The sequence below is a fragment of the Atta cephalotes genome (genome assembly GCF_000143395.1).
Source record: "Atta cephalotes unplaced genomic scaffold scaffold00015, whole genome shotgun sequence".
NCBI classification, from domain to species: Eukaryota; Metazoa; Arthropoda; class Insecta; order Hymenoptera; family Formicidae; genus Atta; species Atta cephalotes.
Genome location: NW_012130079.1, coordinates 2,821,499 through 2,837,657, shown reverse-complemented (window position 1 = coordinate 2,837,657; position 16,159 = coordinate 2,821,499). Strand labels below are relative to the sequence as shown.

General features: G+C 35.0%; 3 protein-coding genes across 3 annotated transcripts; 2 read left to right on the top strand and 1 right to left on the bottom strand.

Annotated features, from left to right (window-relative positions):
* The first annotated feature begins 320 nt into the window (after positions 1–320).
* LOC105618032 (repetitive proline-rich cell wall protein 2) lies at positions 321–2,227 on the top strand. Its single transcript, XM_012199571.1, has 2 exons — positions 321–332; positions 649–2,227. The coding sequence occupies exons 1-2, from the start codon at positions 321–323 to the stop codon at positions 1,771–1,773; spliced, it is 1,137 nt and encodes a 378-aa protein (XP_012054961.1). The 3' UTR covers positions 1,774–2,227.
* Positions 2,228–7,071: 4,844 nt separating this feature from the next.
* On the bottom strand, positions 7,072–8,060 carry LOC105618030 (proteasome subunit alpha type-5). The gene is made up of 2 exons (XM_012199570.1): positions 7,500–8,060; positions 7,072–7,428 (listed from the first exon to the last, which is right to left on the bottom strand). Exons 1-2 carry the CDS (start codon positions 8,058–8,060, stop codon positions 7,261–7,263), a joined length of 729 nt encoding a protein of 242 aa, XP_012054960.1. The 3' UTR covers positions 7,072–7,260.
* A 1,740-nt stretch (positions 8,061–9,800) lies between these two features.
* LOC105618029 (ataxin-10) lies at positions 9,801–13,345 on the top strand. The gene is made up of 6 exons (XM_012199568.1): positions 9,801–9,910; positions 9,983–10,441; positions 10,535–11,028; positions 11,091–11,344; positions 13,028–13,091; positions 13,158–13,345. The coding sequence occupies exons 1-6, from the start codon at positions 9,801–9,803 to the stop codon at positions 13,343–13,345; spliced, it is 1,569 nt and encodes a 522-aa protein (XP_012054958.1).
* The last annotated feature ends 2,814 nt before the right edge of the window (positions 13,346–16,159 follow it).

The window sequence follows — 16,159 nt, the reverse complement described above, 5'->3', positions numbered from 1 at the left end:
GTTATATAATATATATATATATATATATATATATATAATCGCCATTTGTATCGAACAGAAAAAAATTAATTTAACACTTGAAATAGATCAAACTTTAGGCTGTCGTGAAATAGATTCGTGTGCGTATCCATTTCCTGAATTCGCCTAGCCGACTTTTTTGTCAGTGTACGTAAAGTAAGACCCCGTATGGATAATATGAGTGATGAGGTGCAGGGAAAGTGCTAAGCTATTATAGCGCGAAGTATATAAGGCTCAGCTTAGAAAACGAAGCGGTTCAGTTAGTGGTCATACGCCACGCTAAAATATACGTGAACTCAAGGATGAATATTAAGGTAAAAAAATCCATCCACATATATCAAATCAAATATCAACTATTGTTTTATAATGAGATTAATGTATCTGCAAAATTTTCTTCCTTCTATAAATTAATTTATTCTCGTTACAAAATAAAATGAAATATCTCAAATCTAATGTCTTATATTACTTTAGTGTAATTTCACATCTTCTACTTTTTATTATTTATCACTTATTAATTATAATTATATTAAATTATTAAATTATATTAAATTATTATATATATAAAATTATTATTATATATAACTTTTTTATATATAACTTTATAATAACATTATTTTAACATGATTTCAGATTGCCATCATTTTGGTGGCAGTGGCCACGCAAGTTATATGCGCGAAGGATTCGAGCAAGTCAGAAAAGAGCTCGCAGAATGTTGAAGCGGAATCAACGGAAAAAAAAACGGAAAAACGTGGACTCCAGCATAGTTTCGGTGACGGTGGCGATCTACATGGTGGCGGTGGCGGCGGCGGCGGTGATGGTGGCATTGGTTATGATGAGCATGTGAAGACGGTGACGGTTGTAAAGAAAGTGCCGGTACCTTACGAAGTAACGAAGCACGTACCCTATCTGGTGGAGAAGCACGTACCATACGAAGTGAAGGTCAACGTGCCGCAGCCCTACACCGTTGAAAAGCATGTGCCCTATCCTGTGAAGGTGTTCGTCAAAGTGCCGGTCCACGTGCCACAGCCGTACACCGTCGAGAAGAAGGTGCCGTATGAAGTGAAGGTGCCGGTGGATAAGCCTTACGAGGTCAAAGTATACGTGCCACAGCCCTATACCGTGGAAAAGCATATACCGGTACCAGTGAAGGTACCGGTACCACAGCCCTACACCGTCGAGAAGCACGTGCCCTTCCCGGTAAAGATAAAGGTGCCGGTTCCGCAGCCGTATGCTGTGGAGAAACCGGTGCCCTACGAGGTGAAGGTACCGGTGGACAAGCCGTATCCAGTTCCTGTGCCGAAACCATATCCGGTCACCGTCGAAAAACCATACCCGGTACCGGTCGAAAAGCCAATACCGTACGAAGTGAAGGTGCCAATCGACAAACCGTACCCGGTGCCGGTGGAGAAACCATATCCGGTACCAGTGAAGGTGCCGGTTCCACAACCGTATCATGTTCACAAACCAGTACCGGTGCCAGTGGAAAAGCCGGTTCCGGTACCGGTCAAAGTGCCGGTTGACAAGCCGTACATCGTCGAGAAGGAGGTTCCGGTTCCGGTTGAGAAAGAAATACCGGTGCCAGTTAAAGTTCCGGTGCACATACCGATTCACATACCGAAGCACGATCACGGTGATCTGGGCGGTGGTGGTGGCGGCGGTTACGGCGATGGAGGTGGATATGGTGGCGGATATGGTGGCGGCGACGGAGGCGACTTCCATGGTGGCGGTGGTGGAGGTTATGATATTCACGGTTGATCCTCGCGACGAATCCTCGCGGAGTGGACGCGAGAAACGAACATCGAGAAGCGTTTCGTCTCTACAAAACGCTTTCACTCCTTCGATGTTAGATGATCGCGTGTTTTTCTCCGAATTGAGAGATATTTCTCGTTGGTTCACCAATTCTCGAGAAGTAATCTCTAGAGCTATACGAGAAATTTTAGCTTTAAGTAAAGATCTTTATTCCGAGATTATTAGCGAATTAGGAGAAATATGGAAGTGACAATTAACTGTCGCGATTGACGAGTTTACCGTATTCTTGTATTATATTTCCGGAAATCCAGGTAAACGTAGTGGTTATTCGGCAATACTTTTAAACTGTACATTATGATAATAAGTTAAACGAAATCGATTGTTCTATGAATTATGCCCTCTGCGGTAATGAAACGAATCCTGTGCGCATATTAATAAATTAATATATTCGAAATCTAAACAAATGTATACTTTTTTATGCTCTAAAAAGGTGCAGATTCCAGCGTACATTATTGGCTCAACATTCGCGGCAATCCGTTATGTATCGTATCACGTATAGTATTGCTGTGAGGTATTATTACCATACTTAGAAACGTAAGTAAGTTAAGTAAAAAAAAAGTTCATTGTGAAAACAATATACGTATCTTTTTTATATCAAAGATTTAATAAATATTCTGCCTATTACACCTTATTTTTCTCGATCCTTATCTTAATAACAGATCTAAAATATCTAGATCACTTTTCTTAACGTACGTAACAAGATGGAATGCAAGATAATATGGAGAGATGGAATAATACATCGTCCGTTATGGTATATGACGCGCAGATTCATGCTAATATCAAACATGTTGCGCATATAAGCGAGAGTATAAATCAATGTCAGGATTCACTTTCTCGAGAAAATTTCGTCGACTGTTGAGCGAGAGTTTCACTCTTCTAAATTCATTGTTCCCGTCGGCGAAGAAACTCGCGTTCCTTGCGTATCGTATTATCCAAGCAATTGACATAAAAAAATAAAATATAAAAAAAAGATTCGCCAACCATAAAGTCCAAAAAGTACGAGTCAACATTCGCTCGTAAATTATAGCGACGCTTTCCGCGTTTACCTTCCGGTCTAGTGAGCAGGTAAAAGCTACAATATTATTGATGTTAGCCTGTCAAGAGATCATTAAGTCCTCGAGCGCGAAAATGAAAAAATCACAGATACAAAAAGACAGAAAGGAAGGGGTTGCATAGTCTCGAGACAGAAGCTGCAAACTTCCGCAAACACTTTCGATTCTCGAACGAATCCTGGGCCGCAATTAAGAACAACTAGATACATGCGTGTTTGCGTTCAAGAAAGCATTACTTTCTCCGTCGGGGCCACCGAGCCTGTCGCGTATATATACACACACGTAAAATGTAATACTCCAAAGTGTATCTACGACATTCTATCTCGCCACTCCTTTCACCAAGTCGATCTTTCCCGATTGAAATTTGGTAGGCCATTTTACCGCTTTACTTTTAAGTAATACAAACGCAAGAAACGTCACCATAATTTATATGAGCTTCGAACGTCTGGTGTTAAACAATTTTGTTAATTCCATTAATAATATTCACAAGTTTATAAAAATTAATTTAATTTAATATTGGATATTCACTTGTAGAGGAAAGATAAAATATTTCTGGTGAAATTGGGTCGGTCATATTAATGAATTTCCTGTTTCGTTACAGGACAGACAGCCGGCTTTACTCGGGTTTCCTATCGATATTATCAGTCACCGCGGCGGCGGCGTAATTAAAATTCGTAGCGCGCAATTAAATACAAATAAAGATTAAGATATCCGTTGTATGCTATATATAATATATCTAAAAATCCGACGAACGTTTCACCTCTTCTTCTGAACGCTCGTTTAGCCACCAATAAAATCTGGGTTCCGTATCTGTTTATACATGTTGGCAAAAAATTACGGGAAACTTCTGAGATATTATCGAACATGGGAGAAATCGATAATGACGCAACTCAGAAGATCGTTGTAAAATCAATCCTTCCCCATTCCCTTTCGTCTCATTAAGCGCAATTTATAATATCGGATGTACTTAGGCAGTACATTATTAGAACACGTAACGAGCTAACGACAAGATTAGTTAGTGGTCGATGAAACGATCGCCCATAATACTTGCGAGTACGCGACCATAGCGTTATACTGTAATGTATGAGACAGACGATGTAAATGTAATGCTACTCGCGATGCAACATGAGGAGAGACCGCGGTGTTCACGTTGGGCGAACGACCGACTCTCTGTGAAAGTAAAAAAAATGACGACGATTCTGCGATGCGTGAATTATAGCCCCGTGTTGTACAGGTATCTTACCTATGCTGAGATGCCGCGTGCACTTCCGGTTTTCTATCGAGGCTCTTTGGTAATAATAAGGAAGAAAGTTTCCTGCTGCATGCCGCTGCCTTGTGTTTTCGTATTTCATTCATCTCATATATGGCGCCTTTTGTTTCCGGATTGATTTGCATCATGATTTCATAATTGTTTTAATGGGAAGATTTATTACACTATTTGTAATCCAAAGCGATTGTTTCAAAAGAAAATTTCACCTAATAAATATAACTTCTTGAATAATTTTTTATATTTCTTACGTGTATTTATATAAAAAAACGACTTATTTAATTTTAACAGAATTGACACTTGGCATAAATGTCAATTATATCTTGCATTCTTTAATTTACTGTATATTTTTTACTCATTTTTAGAAAAAAGACAATATATGCTTTAAGCGACGTCTACAATGAGATATTGAAGCATAAAACTTAAACTTTAAACTTTAAGTCGTAAAAAATTAATCATAATCGATTACCTATTCTCCTCACACATTCTCTTTCGACTGTGATTAATCAATTTTTTTACGACTTGAGACTTAAGTTACGCCTTAAAATCTCATTGTAGACGCCGCTTTACGGCTTTCCCGTAACACAAGGAACTCAATCGCGTAAACTAAATTTCTGCAGTATTATCTACATCCACTTTCCGATGTTCCAACCCCGTTCCAGGTTTATTCGCGAAGGAAGGAAAGAAGGGGCGAACTCTCTTATCCGCCGCCTGTGGCGGGTGTCGGTGGCGCGACTGTGAAGCGAAGGCAATTATCGTAGCGAAACTTGAACGTGGCAACGCGCTCCGAGAACGACGGGTTTTCGGCTTCGATGTATGGGAGTGAGTGTTTGGCGTCTGATACGACGGGTCAGGTCCCCGGGGATTCTCAGGAACTCAAACGGGACTATCCCACCGCCTCTCTCTCATCACAGTTAATTACCAGTCCTCGGCCGTGCTCGAGTCGGTCTCTCTTTCTCACTCCGTTTACCTTAGTCCCTTAGTCCTCCTCGAACCCATATCGCTTCCGCCGAGCGATCCACCCTCAATAATCCACGACCGTACCGTTTCCTACTGTTCTGAAATCTTTTTTCCGGCGAAAGTAATTTTCGCGAAACACACGATCAATTATTAAACCGCATTATGCGGTAGAAAACTAATTGCCATCCTTTCTTTTCTTGTAAACAATCTTATATGCATATTAAAGAAAATTATTTTTAATATGTATTTAAATAATTATTTTTTGTATATCGCGTTGTGAATATATATTATCTTTAAAATAATTCATTTATCTTATATCAGCTTGTGACTGTATTGTTACAATAGTTCTCGAATCATAATAAAAGTTTCTATCCAATTATTATTACTTTCCCTGCATTAAGCGCACTTGAAGATACAAATCTTGTGCGAAGCGCGTTCTTTAACGCGATAAAAAAATATCGTACAGATATCTGAGTGGCTTTTTTTTATATATGGTTAATGGATTCGATTCATGCAGGATACAGGGTGTGTCAGGCACGGCGGGACAAAAATGTAGATTCATACACATTTCAGCGGTGTCACACGTATAGACATTTTAAGAGTTACGTGCAATCAATAGGCGACAGGGAAACCCCCGTGGGAATCCAAGCGAGCGAATCGTAGCGGGATTGAACGCTTGAAATGGAATAATATCCAATAATCTGGCAGCCGAGAGAACGGGATAAAAAGGGACGTTTTATCGGAGCATCACAGCATCCAACCAAGCGGTATCCGACCATTTCCGCCAAGCTCTCGCGGAGAGCCATTTCGCCCCGTTCTCGGCTAGCTGGCAAAATTAATTATTGATTTCGGATACGCGCATTCAGTCGCGGCGGGCAGCTTTTAATCGAAAACGAGCCATCCGTCGCACATCCATTTCCGACCGCTACGAATTTAACAACGGATCGATCTGGAAATGCCCGTTTGTGTCACACTATTACTACCGCTTGTAACAAAAAAATCTCCGACTATTTGCGGTTATTCGTTTCAATTCTTTTTACGATAATTTTCGAGGTACTCGACGTATATCAGATTAAAATAAAATATTTCGTTAGAATTATTACCTAATATTATTACGTGCAATTATTACGATATAAAAAAATTAACAAATTATTATTAAGTAATAACAAATTAATTATAAAAAGCGTTTTAAATTTAAATAATAAATAACATAATCAATCATAATGCAACTATGTACACACACGTGTGTGTGTGTGTGTGTGTGTGTGTGTGTGTGTGTGTGTGTGTGTGTGTGTGTGTGTGTGTGTGTGTGTGTGTGTGTGTGTGTGTGTGTGTGTGTGTGTGTGTGTGTGTGTTGTATACCATATATTATTTTAATATATTAATCTATATGAACTCGCAAATTAAAGTTTATTTTATATTTATCCAAATACTAATCAATATTCTTATTGACAAAAAACAATATAGGAAAATGAAACAATGTATAAAAATACATACAGGAGTGAAAAGATTAAGGAACATAGGAATACCTGGAGAAAGGCATTTAGAACGACTATTTATCCTTTGAGGGACGTAGATGGCTGGGAAAGGTTTGGCAAGAAGTTATCGGCTGTTGGTCTTATGAAAGTCTCATCCGATGTGGCATTGAAGTCTATCAGCTAAATGAAATAAATTGGAGTAAATTATTTCAATTTAATTTTATGTACAGATATGTGTATTTAAAATATAAATTGTCCTACCACTTGCACATTTTTATTTTATTTTTTTAATCACTTTTATCTTTAACAGATTTTTTTATCAATACAGAATCGACATTTTTTTAGTAAAAATATATACACATATGTATTTTCATTAAATTGTTTATATATTGAAATTTTAAGAAAAAATAAAGTGTCAGTATAAAAATAATTAAAGGAAGCTGATTAGAGGAATGCAACATGAAAGGCAATATAAATCCACTTCATATTTTCTTTTTTCGTAATATTTTCTCTTTAAGGACGATAAATGAAAATATTAAATATACAGACGTAAAGTATTTGCTCCGTATGTAAAGTAGAGATATAATTTACATTTGCATTACACGCTATTTAAGAAATTTGTTTATTTCTCCATGATCCGGTGAAATCGTTTAACTCATACGTATAATATAGCTTTTTAAGCAATATCTTTAATCACCTCTTGTAATTCTGCCTTGCTAAACATGTGAAACAATTGCCCAGGCGTCATTGTCATCACTTCAATATTGGTATCATTCAGTTTTTCTTCCATTACTTGTTTCAATATTGTCAGCGCAGCTTTCAATGCTTCCTTGAGCGTCATGGACTGTAAGAACAATATTCATTTAATACATAATGTCAACGAACATTGTTCAATTCAATAATAACGCAAATTACCTTATGATATACTTCTTGAAGATTTTGTTGAGCTCCTTCACTACCAGATCCTATGGCTTTTGCATCAAATTGAACAAACGTACCAGATGGATCCATGTGATACAGTTGTGGACCTTTCTCATCAATTCCCGCAAATAACATTGCTACACCAAATGGTCTAGACATGGCAGTGCCATCGTCATCGCTGTCTCCAAACTGTATAGCTAAATTAGATACAGCTTGAGCAGTCGACTCCACTGTCATTTTTTCATTGTAGACAAACCAATGATTCTGGCATTCAACTCGAGCTCTATCGATCATTGTTCGTGAATCGGCCATTAAACCAGATGCTGCACATCCTATATGTTTATCGATTTCTACAATTTTTTCTACAGTGGTTGGTTCCATTAAAGTTGAAGTAATACGTTTCTCCACTGCCAAAACAACTCCTTCTGTTGTTGCAATTCCAATGGCAGTAGAGCCAAGCTTTATGGCTTCTATGGCATATTCGACTTGAAATAATCTTCCTTCTGGTGAGAAGGTGTTTACACCACGATCGTATTCAGAACGTGTTAGAAACATCTTGAAATAGATAGATAGATGAACAAGTTAGAGATATAGACTATTTATCATTGCGAGTATTGAAAATATATACAAAATGTGAACTAAATTTTCAGTAGTTGCAATGAATAACAAGATTCAACTATAGGTTATGTACATAAATGTAAACTGATGCTTTTAACTATTTTATATTTGAATTATCTGTTTAATTTCAAATTGTCAAGAAAATAATGTAAAATTAAGATTACAGAGCAAACATTAAACGTCATAGCACTCTATAGAAAACAAGTTTGAGGTTAAGCGCGACTAAAGATGACATAAATAAATTCAATAAAGTTAAAAAAATTAAAACATCTATTATTACATGTAATTATAATGCACGACAGAATATTCGAGTATTAATAAAAATGGATAAAAGCACAAACTAACAGAATAACAAACTGAATAGGTCAGTTAACAAAGAATGACATGGCAAAACGAAACAGAGTATTCTGTGACTGTAACATAAGTATGATGATATATGTGATATTTAATGTAAATTGTTTTCAAACTAAGTTATAAATTTACCTTTAATGTTTTGTCTTTACTAAAAGCAAGCGCAAAAGTATAAAACACCGACTTGTCACAAACGCTAGTCACGGAGAGTGAAGAAGAGTGTAACGAATAATTACACTGGAACAGCAGTAGCGTAACGTTACATGGTATCTCCACTACCTCCAGATCCAGAGAGAAATCTGAGTTATCTGACAATGTGAAACCTGAAAATAGACTCAGTGGATATGTCTAATATAAACTTTTGCAGATTTATAATTCTCGTTAACACCTAGATTATTAATATTCTTATAAAGATGCTTGTTATAAATAATTATTAAATTGCTTGTCAATTTATTAAGTGATATCACTAGTTCTGTTTATGATTGCGTTTCAAAACCTAAAAAGATTTTGGCGCGCGGTTTACAGACTCAGATGTGTATGTAAGATTTCTCTTGTTTAATTAAATTTATTTCTATCGATTTAAATTTCATTGTATCACAATTATTCAGTGTTTTAAATGGAATGGAGAAAATTCGTTTACTGAGACCTCTATGTACACAGAACGTGCACATTGAACTATCTAGCGGATATGTTCAATGGGTAATATACCATGATTTTCGATTCATTTTCTACGTTATGTATATTATTTGATTCTATTTTGTGTCAATTTTATGTTCACAGAATATTAAATATATTCCGCTTTATATTTATATATTTTTAATATCTTTTTTAGAAATTATTTTAATTTTTGTAATGCATTTATTACGTAATTATATTTTATGAATATTATAGCGTGGAATAGAATGGAACAATGTATAACAATTAATGTATACATACATAACACAATCTCTAGCCTAATTTCCATCGAGGGTTTAAACCGGATCAGAATATAAGAACCAATCAATTACAGTCGAGTATTCCTCTGTTACAATTGAACGACAAGAGAATACTCAACTGTAGTTGGTTCTTACATTCTGATCCGATTTAAACCCTCGGTGGAAACTAGGCCACTGATATGATAAAACGAAATCGAAGATCGCTGGATGTTATCCACTGGAAATATCCGTGAGTAAATAGTTCAACGTGCACATTAGTGTACAGAGTTCGCTCAAAAAAGGAGGATTATATTCAACTACATTCACATTCTCATACTCTGTTGATTAATCAATTGACACGTATTTATGAAAAACTTTGTCCGTGTAATAAACAGTGGCAATTTTATTAAAAATGACGGCACACATTGATTCGGAAAAATTAAAAACGATTATAAATGAAAAAGACTGGGATCAGTTATTACAAAACGTCGAACCAAAGCATTTTGTCAGACAAGAATCAGAGTATGTTTGTAACAATGTTTATAAGTTGTCAGTTGACAGATAATTGTATATATGATAATTATTATGTTTCAGGACGATACTTGATGCAAGTATCTTAGCACAAATGTGTCAAGTACTTTTAAACGAAGTCACTCCGAATACGATTATAATTTTATGCTTGAAATGTCTGGGAAACTCTTGTCTTGATGGTTACAAACATAAACAACATAGGATAGAAAACGTAGAATCTGTTAAATACAGTAAAAATTTATATAATGAATTAGTTGAAAGTGATTTATGTAAACAAAGAAAAAACTGTGATTATCCACATGATTCTCATTTTCCTTATAACGGAGTCATAGAATGGACTGTAGATTACATTAAGATTCATGGAAAACCCACTTATCATTTAATTGACAATGAATTGGACATCTTTAGGCTTAGTATCCAATTTTTATGTAATTTATTTACATATGCCTGCCCAAATATTACATCTGCAGAAGAGGATATTCTAAGATATTTAAATTGTGATAACCTGAAACAAGCTATTCTGTAAGTTTATATATAATTACATATAAATACATAAAACTTATTTTGATCTTCTTTTATAATTTGCTAAAAATAAAAATAAAAAATAATTTTTAGGAGTCGCATGCAGTCTGATAATAGATTACTGGCTAATGCAGCTTGTATTTATGTGCACAATGCATTAAAAAAATTATGTCACAACTATTTCACAATGGAGAAGAAAGATATATTTTTACAATTATTAAAACCTGCCAAAGAAGGTTTTACATCTGCAAAAGATGCATTGTTATTCTTGTTACATCAACCAAATATATTTGAAGATGTATATAATAATATAACTGTGAATGAAAAGTTAGATTTACTGAAAATTATCTATGATGAAGTCTGGAATGCTTGGCAATCTGATTTTAATACAGTGATCACAGAGGATCAAGCTGAATTTTTAACATTAACATTTTGCAAAAAAAGTGATCTCATTTTAAAGACCGTGAACACATATGTGAATAGCATAGATCCTACAGAAATTATTCTTATTCTTAATATTCTGGGACTTCTTACTACACAATGTAAGCTCTCAGAAAATGTCAGGAGTTTGCTTATTAATTGTAAATGTAAGTCATCAGTTTTCAGTACAATCTGATTGAATGTAAAAATAATATAATTGTATTTATAGATCTTTTGATGTCGTTACATATGATGGGAAAAGAAACAGACAATTATTTTACTCCAATAACAAATTTAAGTCAAGTGGCACCTAATACCCAAAGGAGAACTATAAATGTATGCTCAAATATAAATGATACCGAGGAATCTGAAGCAACAGCGGCAAATTGTGATCCACAGGAACATCCTGCATATGGCTTCAAAGCGGGACTAATACAAGTCATTGCAAATGTAGTACACAAGAACAAAATGTGTCAAGATTTGGTAAGTGCAATTATATTTTATGTTCATATATTTTGTTCTTAAAAAAGAAAGGGGAATGTAAAATTTTTATAAAATTTATCTAAAGTCGATAAGAAACATTTCTTATTTATCTCAAGCGTTTTTTTCCACGGGTATACCGTTAAAGCACACCTCGTAATGGTCGTGAGAAGAATTAGAATGTCAAGTTTTGAGTATGTGACAATCGATATATAAATAATAAAACAAGAAATAGAAAAAGAAGATATGACAAAGATATACATACGCACATGTTTAGTTATTCTTAATAATATTATTCATAATTCATTTCATAAATTTAAATTTATTACATTTAAATTTATGAACTAAAAGTAATAATAATATTAATAATAATTTTAAATTAAAAATTCGTTATTCTTTATTCATTCCTTTTCTTAATTACGATTTAAATTCTTTTCTTTTATCATAAAAGAATTGCGCAGATTGTATTATTAGATATTTTATACAAACATTTGTCTTATTGATATCTTTAATTCTTTTTAATTATTTACTAAAAATTAATTATCTATCTATTGTAATTTATTTACAAATTAATTAATTTCTACAAATAAATAGTATATTACAAGCTTAAGAAAAACGCAAGTATTTTAGCAAAAGTCCTATATTCAGCTATATGTTACGAAACCACTTGGTCTTAAGCTTCATACGAAGAAAAAAAGAAGCCACAGCGCTGAGTTCTGGCCACACAGAACGCTTGCGTCACGTTGTTCCGTATTCAAAGGATTAAAATTGTACTTCGTGAATGATGGTAGGTTATTTTCAAACGTAGAGAACCTTGCAAAATATAAATTTGGCTTTTTGTTGCGCGCCACGGTTGTGCGCTATGCATGTACGGTAAATCGATATTTCTCTCCCGCTGATTACATCTCGCGCGCGGATGATACGGAATACGTGAACAAAAGATACGCAATAGCACGCGGCCTGTCGTGTTGGACAAAGCGAAATTAAGTGTTCCATCTGACTGAGAGATGTAGCAAGATGATCGAAATCTGATATACGCGTTGCAAATTTAACGGATCTGCGAGATGACAAAGTTCACGTCGCATGCGTATTGACAGATAAATTAGTTATGATGAATCAGAGCGGAAACTCGAGCCTGCGGGCGGAATATTAATTCAGTCTCCTAGTATCAAGGATGACATAAACATCGTAGTCATGATAGTAAGATGCAGATGACTTTTTTACTGATCATCGGTTATGATAAATCTGTTGTTGGTATGGATATGTTGATATTATAACATTCGATCACATTCGTGTAGACTAGATGTTCTCTTACTGTTAAATTCATAGTGTCAAATTATACTTTAAATTATTTTTAATTATTTCTGTATAAGTCCACTTTTACTGAATATATCATTAATTTAACTTGAATAATGTAATTCGAGAAATGTATTGAATTTGATTCATTTAGTTTATTATTTACTAAGTGTATATATTAATACGGACGTTTATTTTGAAACTAAGTATAATTCAATCATAAAATTAGACTGCGTTATTTGACACACATGGAAGTTGAAATAACAAAATATTATTTATCAAAGAATCATTTATCAAAGAATTAGATTACTTTAGTCCTCTGATATCTAATAGTGTTGAGTCTTCGAGATATTTCAAATAAAAAGGCATAATGATAATATATGATTCCAGTTTCGCGAAATAGATGGAATTCCATTGCTTCTGGATTGTTGTAACATAGACGCGAGGAATCCGCGTAAGTGTAATTGAATTTCATTTTTTTTTATTTTTGCTCGCTTTTCTATTGACAATTTTTACGCAGTTATCTTACAATGGACCATTCTCGCTTTGAGAAATCTGTGCGAGGGAAACCCTGAGAATCAAGAAATTATTAAAAATTGTAAAAAAACAGGCGTGCCAGACAATCCCGCGTTGCAAGAGATGGGATTGACTCTGCACGAGGACGCAGATGGGAAATTGATCCGTATCGTTCCTTTGCGTCGCAATTAAGAAGATTTATTTATTTTCTAAAACTCGAGATCGCTCTCGGCGATCAATCAATTCGATAATTATCCAACTATTACTTGTTTGTACCGATAATATCTTCGATAAAATACAATGATTAGTTTATCTTGGTATGCATAAATAATTATTGTTCCAATTAGTTCGACTGAAATGCATCTCGCTGTATCACTCGCGAAAAAAATGATACCATCATTACAACGATTTGTGTCATTAAATGAAATACGATGTAGTATAGAGAAAAATATTTTATCTATTCTTGACCGAGTGATTTACGATACAATAAAAGCTGCTACGAGAGTTCACGGTCTATTAGTAATTGCTAATGCAAGTATACAACTGCTATTGCTGATCATTCAATTGTAATGCGAAATAGATATTGTTTTCTTTTAATAATGAGCTCTCATCAATAATAAGCTTCATTAATGCACATGAAAATAATAATATTTTTAGGCGGCATTCTTCAATAAATAAATTCGCAATAAATAATGATTTGCACCCATTTTTCTTGCCTTCTCATGAAATTGCCCAAGACGGATTCATGTTTAAAAATTTATAGAATCTCCAATTATACTGTCAGGGACGCAGTATTTTAATAAATAATTTCTCTATTAATTAATTGCACGCAATTCCCCCTTGCCCCCGCGATTCCCGTTTTAAGACGATAATTTCTCACGTCCACGGCCGTTTCTCATCGCGAACAGTTTTACGATGAGGAACGACGACGTCTGCGCGTCCTGCACGTAATAGGTGTTTATTAATGTCATCCACGAGGCGCGGGTAAGCGGGCGAGCAAGAGGAATCGCGTGGTGGGTAAGAAATCCGCCTGCGCGTACCAACTTGTGCGTTAATTATACCGGAAGTTTCGAAATACACGAGAGACAGTTACGTTTTCCTTTCTAATGGAATTCTCTGGACAGTAACCGCGCGATTTCCAGCGTCGCGGCTCAACGGGATCGGCTGGTACTTGTAATATCGGTAAATAAATAATAGTAGATAATTATCTCTCGAAGGGCACGTACTGTGTGCGTTCTACTTAGCCGTGATACGCGACGGCATGCGCGTCTGGAAGGATTTACGAAATGTAATAATAGGTTTCCGGACGTAATATGCGATCTAATCGAGCATGACCAATCGCTGATTTATAGCGTGATTTCGATGAAGAATAAGATTAGGATAGTTGTGGCGTATAAATGAGAGTCTACTTTTAACTCGTAAATATATGATCAAATGACACTCGCCACGCAAATATGTACATTGTAATAATTATTCCTTTACTTTATTAGTTCCCGTCGCAACAAAGAACGATAGATTTATATCGCGCGAGTTATACATATATCTTCGAGATGTTTCTGTAAGCGAGCCGACTCTCGATAAAATATCTCAAGTTTGCACGGTTCGCGTATGAAAGTAGACGGATTATACCGTACGCGTCCCGCGTACGAACGTTCCGTAAATTGCTTTTGATTTAAATATCGGTCGATCTCGCATATGATCAATCTTGAATGTGCGTAATGGCGAGCAGTTAACGCATCAATTTATCAGTTAATTACATACGCGGTTAATTGCCACGAATAATTATTTCTGCGCAAGAGAAGAGTTCTCTGTACACTCCTCGATCGCTCGCATACAGGAGAGATGGTGTTCGAAGAAGCGAGATGAAATTCACACCACGTGAATCACTTTAATTGTGCGGTCAATGTATCGATAGAAGTGACTCGTGATCTTCTTGAGAAAAATACAAACATCCAAAAATCAAAACCCAACAATTAGAAAAAGAGAGGGTAAGAATATAGAGGTTCGATTACAACGAAGAGATTGTCGTTAAGTTTGCAAATTCTATTGATTCATTTACATTTTTGTTTCTATTTTTAGTTCTCAATCTCGTCTCTACTTTAATATTCTGTCATTTTAATTATGTCAGCAACATTTTTCTTCTTAAATAAAATACGGGGATTGAAGAAGCTAAGAATAAAGTGATTGATTTATGCTAAAAATAGAAAGATTAATCATATGTGAGAAAATTTCATTATTTCATTTTTTTGTAATTATAAATTTTGCAACAAGGCTAAAACGGTTATTGCACGAACCGCCTACTTGTAAGAATCGATCGGAGTAATTAATTGAATTCGATGCAATACTGCGTCCCATAGAAGAAATATCTTCCAGCGCGTTGAGGATTTCGTCGATCCGCTAACCTTATTAATATTCATAGACACTGACGAGGGAAGCGTAAAAAGTGTTTGGTCGTGCATGAGATCGCTCAGATGCGTAAATTCTGATCGATTCCTTGATAATCAACTCGTTGACGCAATAAATTCTGACAAAGATCATTTCAGTCAAATAGAAAGAGAGGGAGAAAGTAAGGGATATGATTCTCTAGATAATATTTTCTGTTTGTTTCCAATTATACTTGTATACGAATCGTTTATCATAATCGATTAAAGAAATATATGTGCATACAGCCACGGATTAGAGAAATTCTCTCCTTTCTTTCTTTATTAAAGTCTCAAAAATGAAAAAAGAAATTTATAGTCGACATTTGGAAGACGATTTACATAATCTTTTAAATTATTGTATGAATAAACATGTACAAATATGCAAATATTGTACGCTGTATATTACAGAACGGATTCGTATATTACAGATCGTTTATATTGCTCTTCGATGTTGGGATATTAAGATTTAGTTTAAAACCTCCCTTAATTTGTATCAATTTCGATTAGTTTAAATGAAATTTGTAGTTTTTAAATTAAAATTCTCCTTTTAATGTAACACTACTGAGTATGCACTAGTAAAATA

Excerpts from the sequence above, each read along its gene's own strand:
- LOC105618030 (XM_012199570.1), bottom strand. The coding sequence starts at position 8,060 with ATGTTTCTAACACGTTCTGAATACGATCGTGGTGTAAACACCTTCTCA. Across the intron at positions 7,429-7,499 it reads TTCAAGAAGTATATCATAAG|TCCATGACGCTCAAGGAAGC; the intron begins GTAATTTGCGTT and ends TTGTTCTTACAG.
- LOC105618029 (XM_012199568.1), top strand. The coding sequence starts at position 9,801 with ATGACGGCACACATTGATTCGGAAAAATTAAAAACGATTATAAATGAA. Across the intron at positions 11,029-11,090 it reads TTTGCTTATTAATTGTAAAT|ATCTTTTGATGTCGTTACAT; the intron begins GTAAGTCATCAG and ends TTGTATTTATAG. Across the intron at positions 11,345-13,027 it reads ACAAAATGTGTCAAGATTTG|TTTCGCGAAATAGATGGAAT; the intron begins GTAAGTGCAATT and ends ATATGATTCCAG.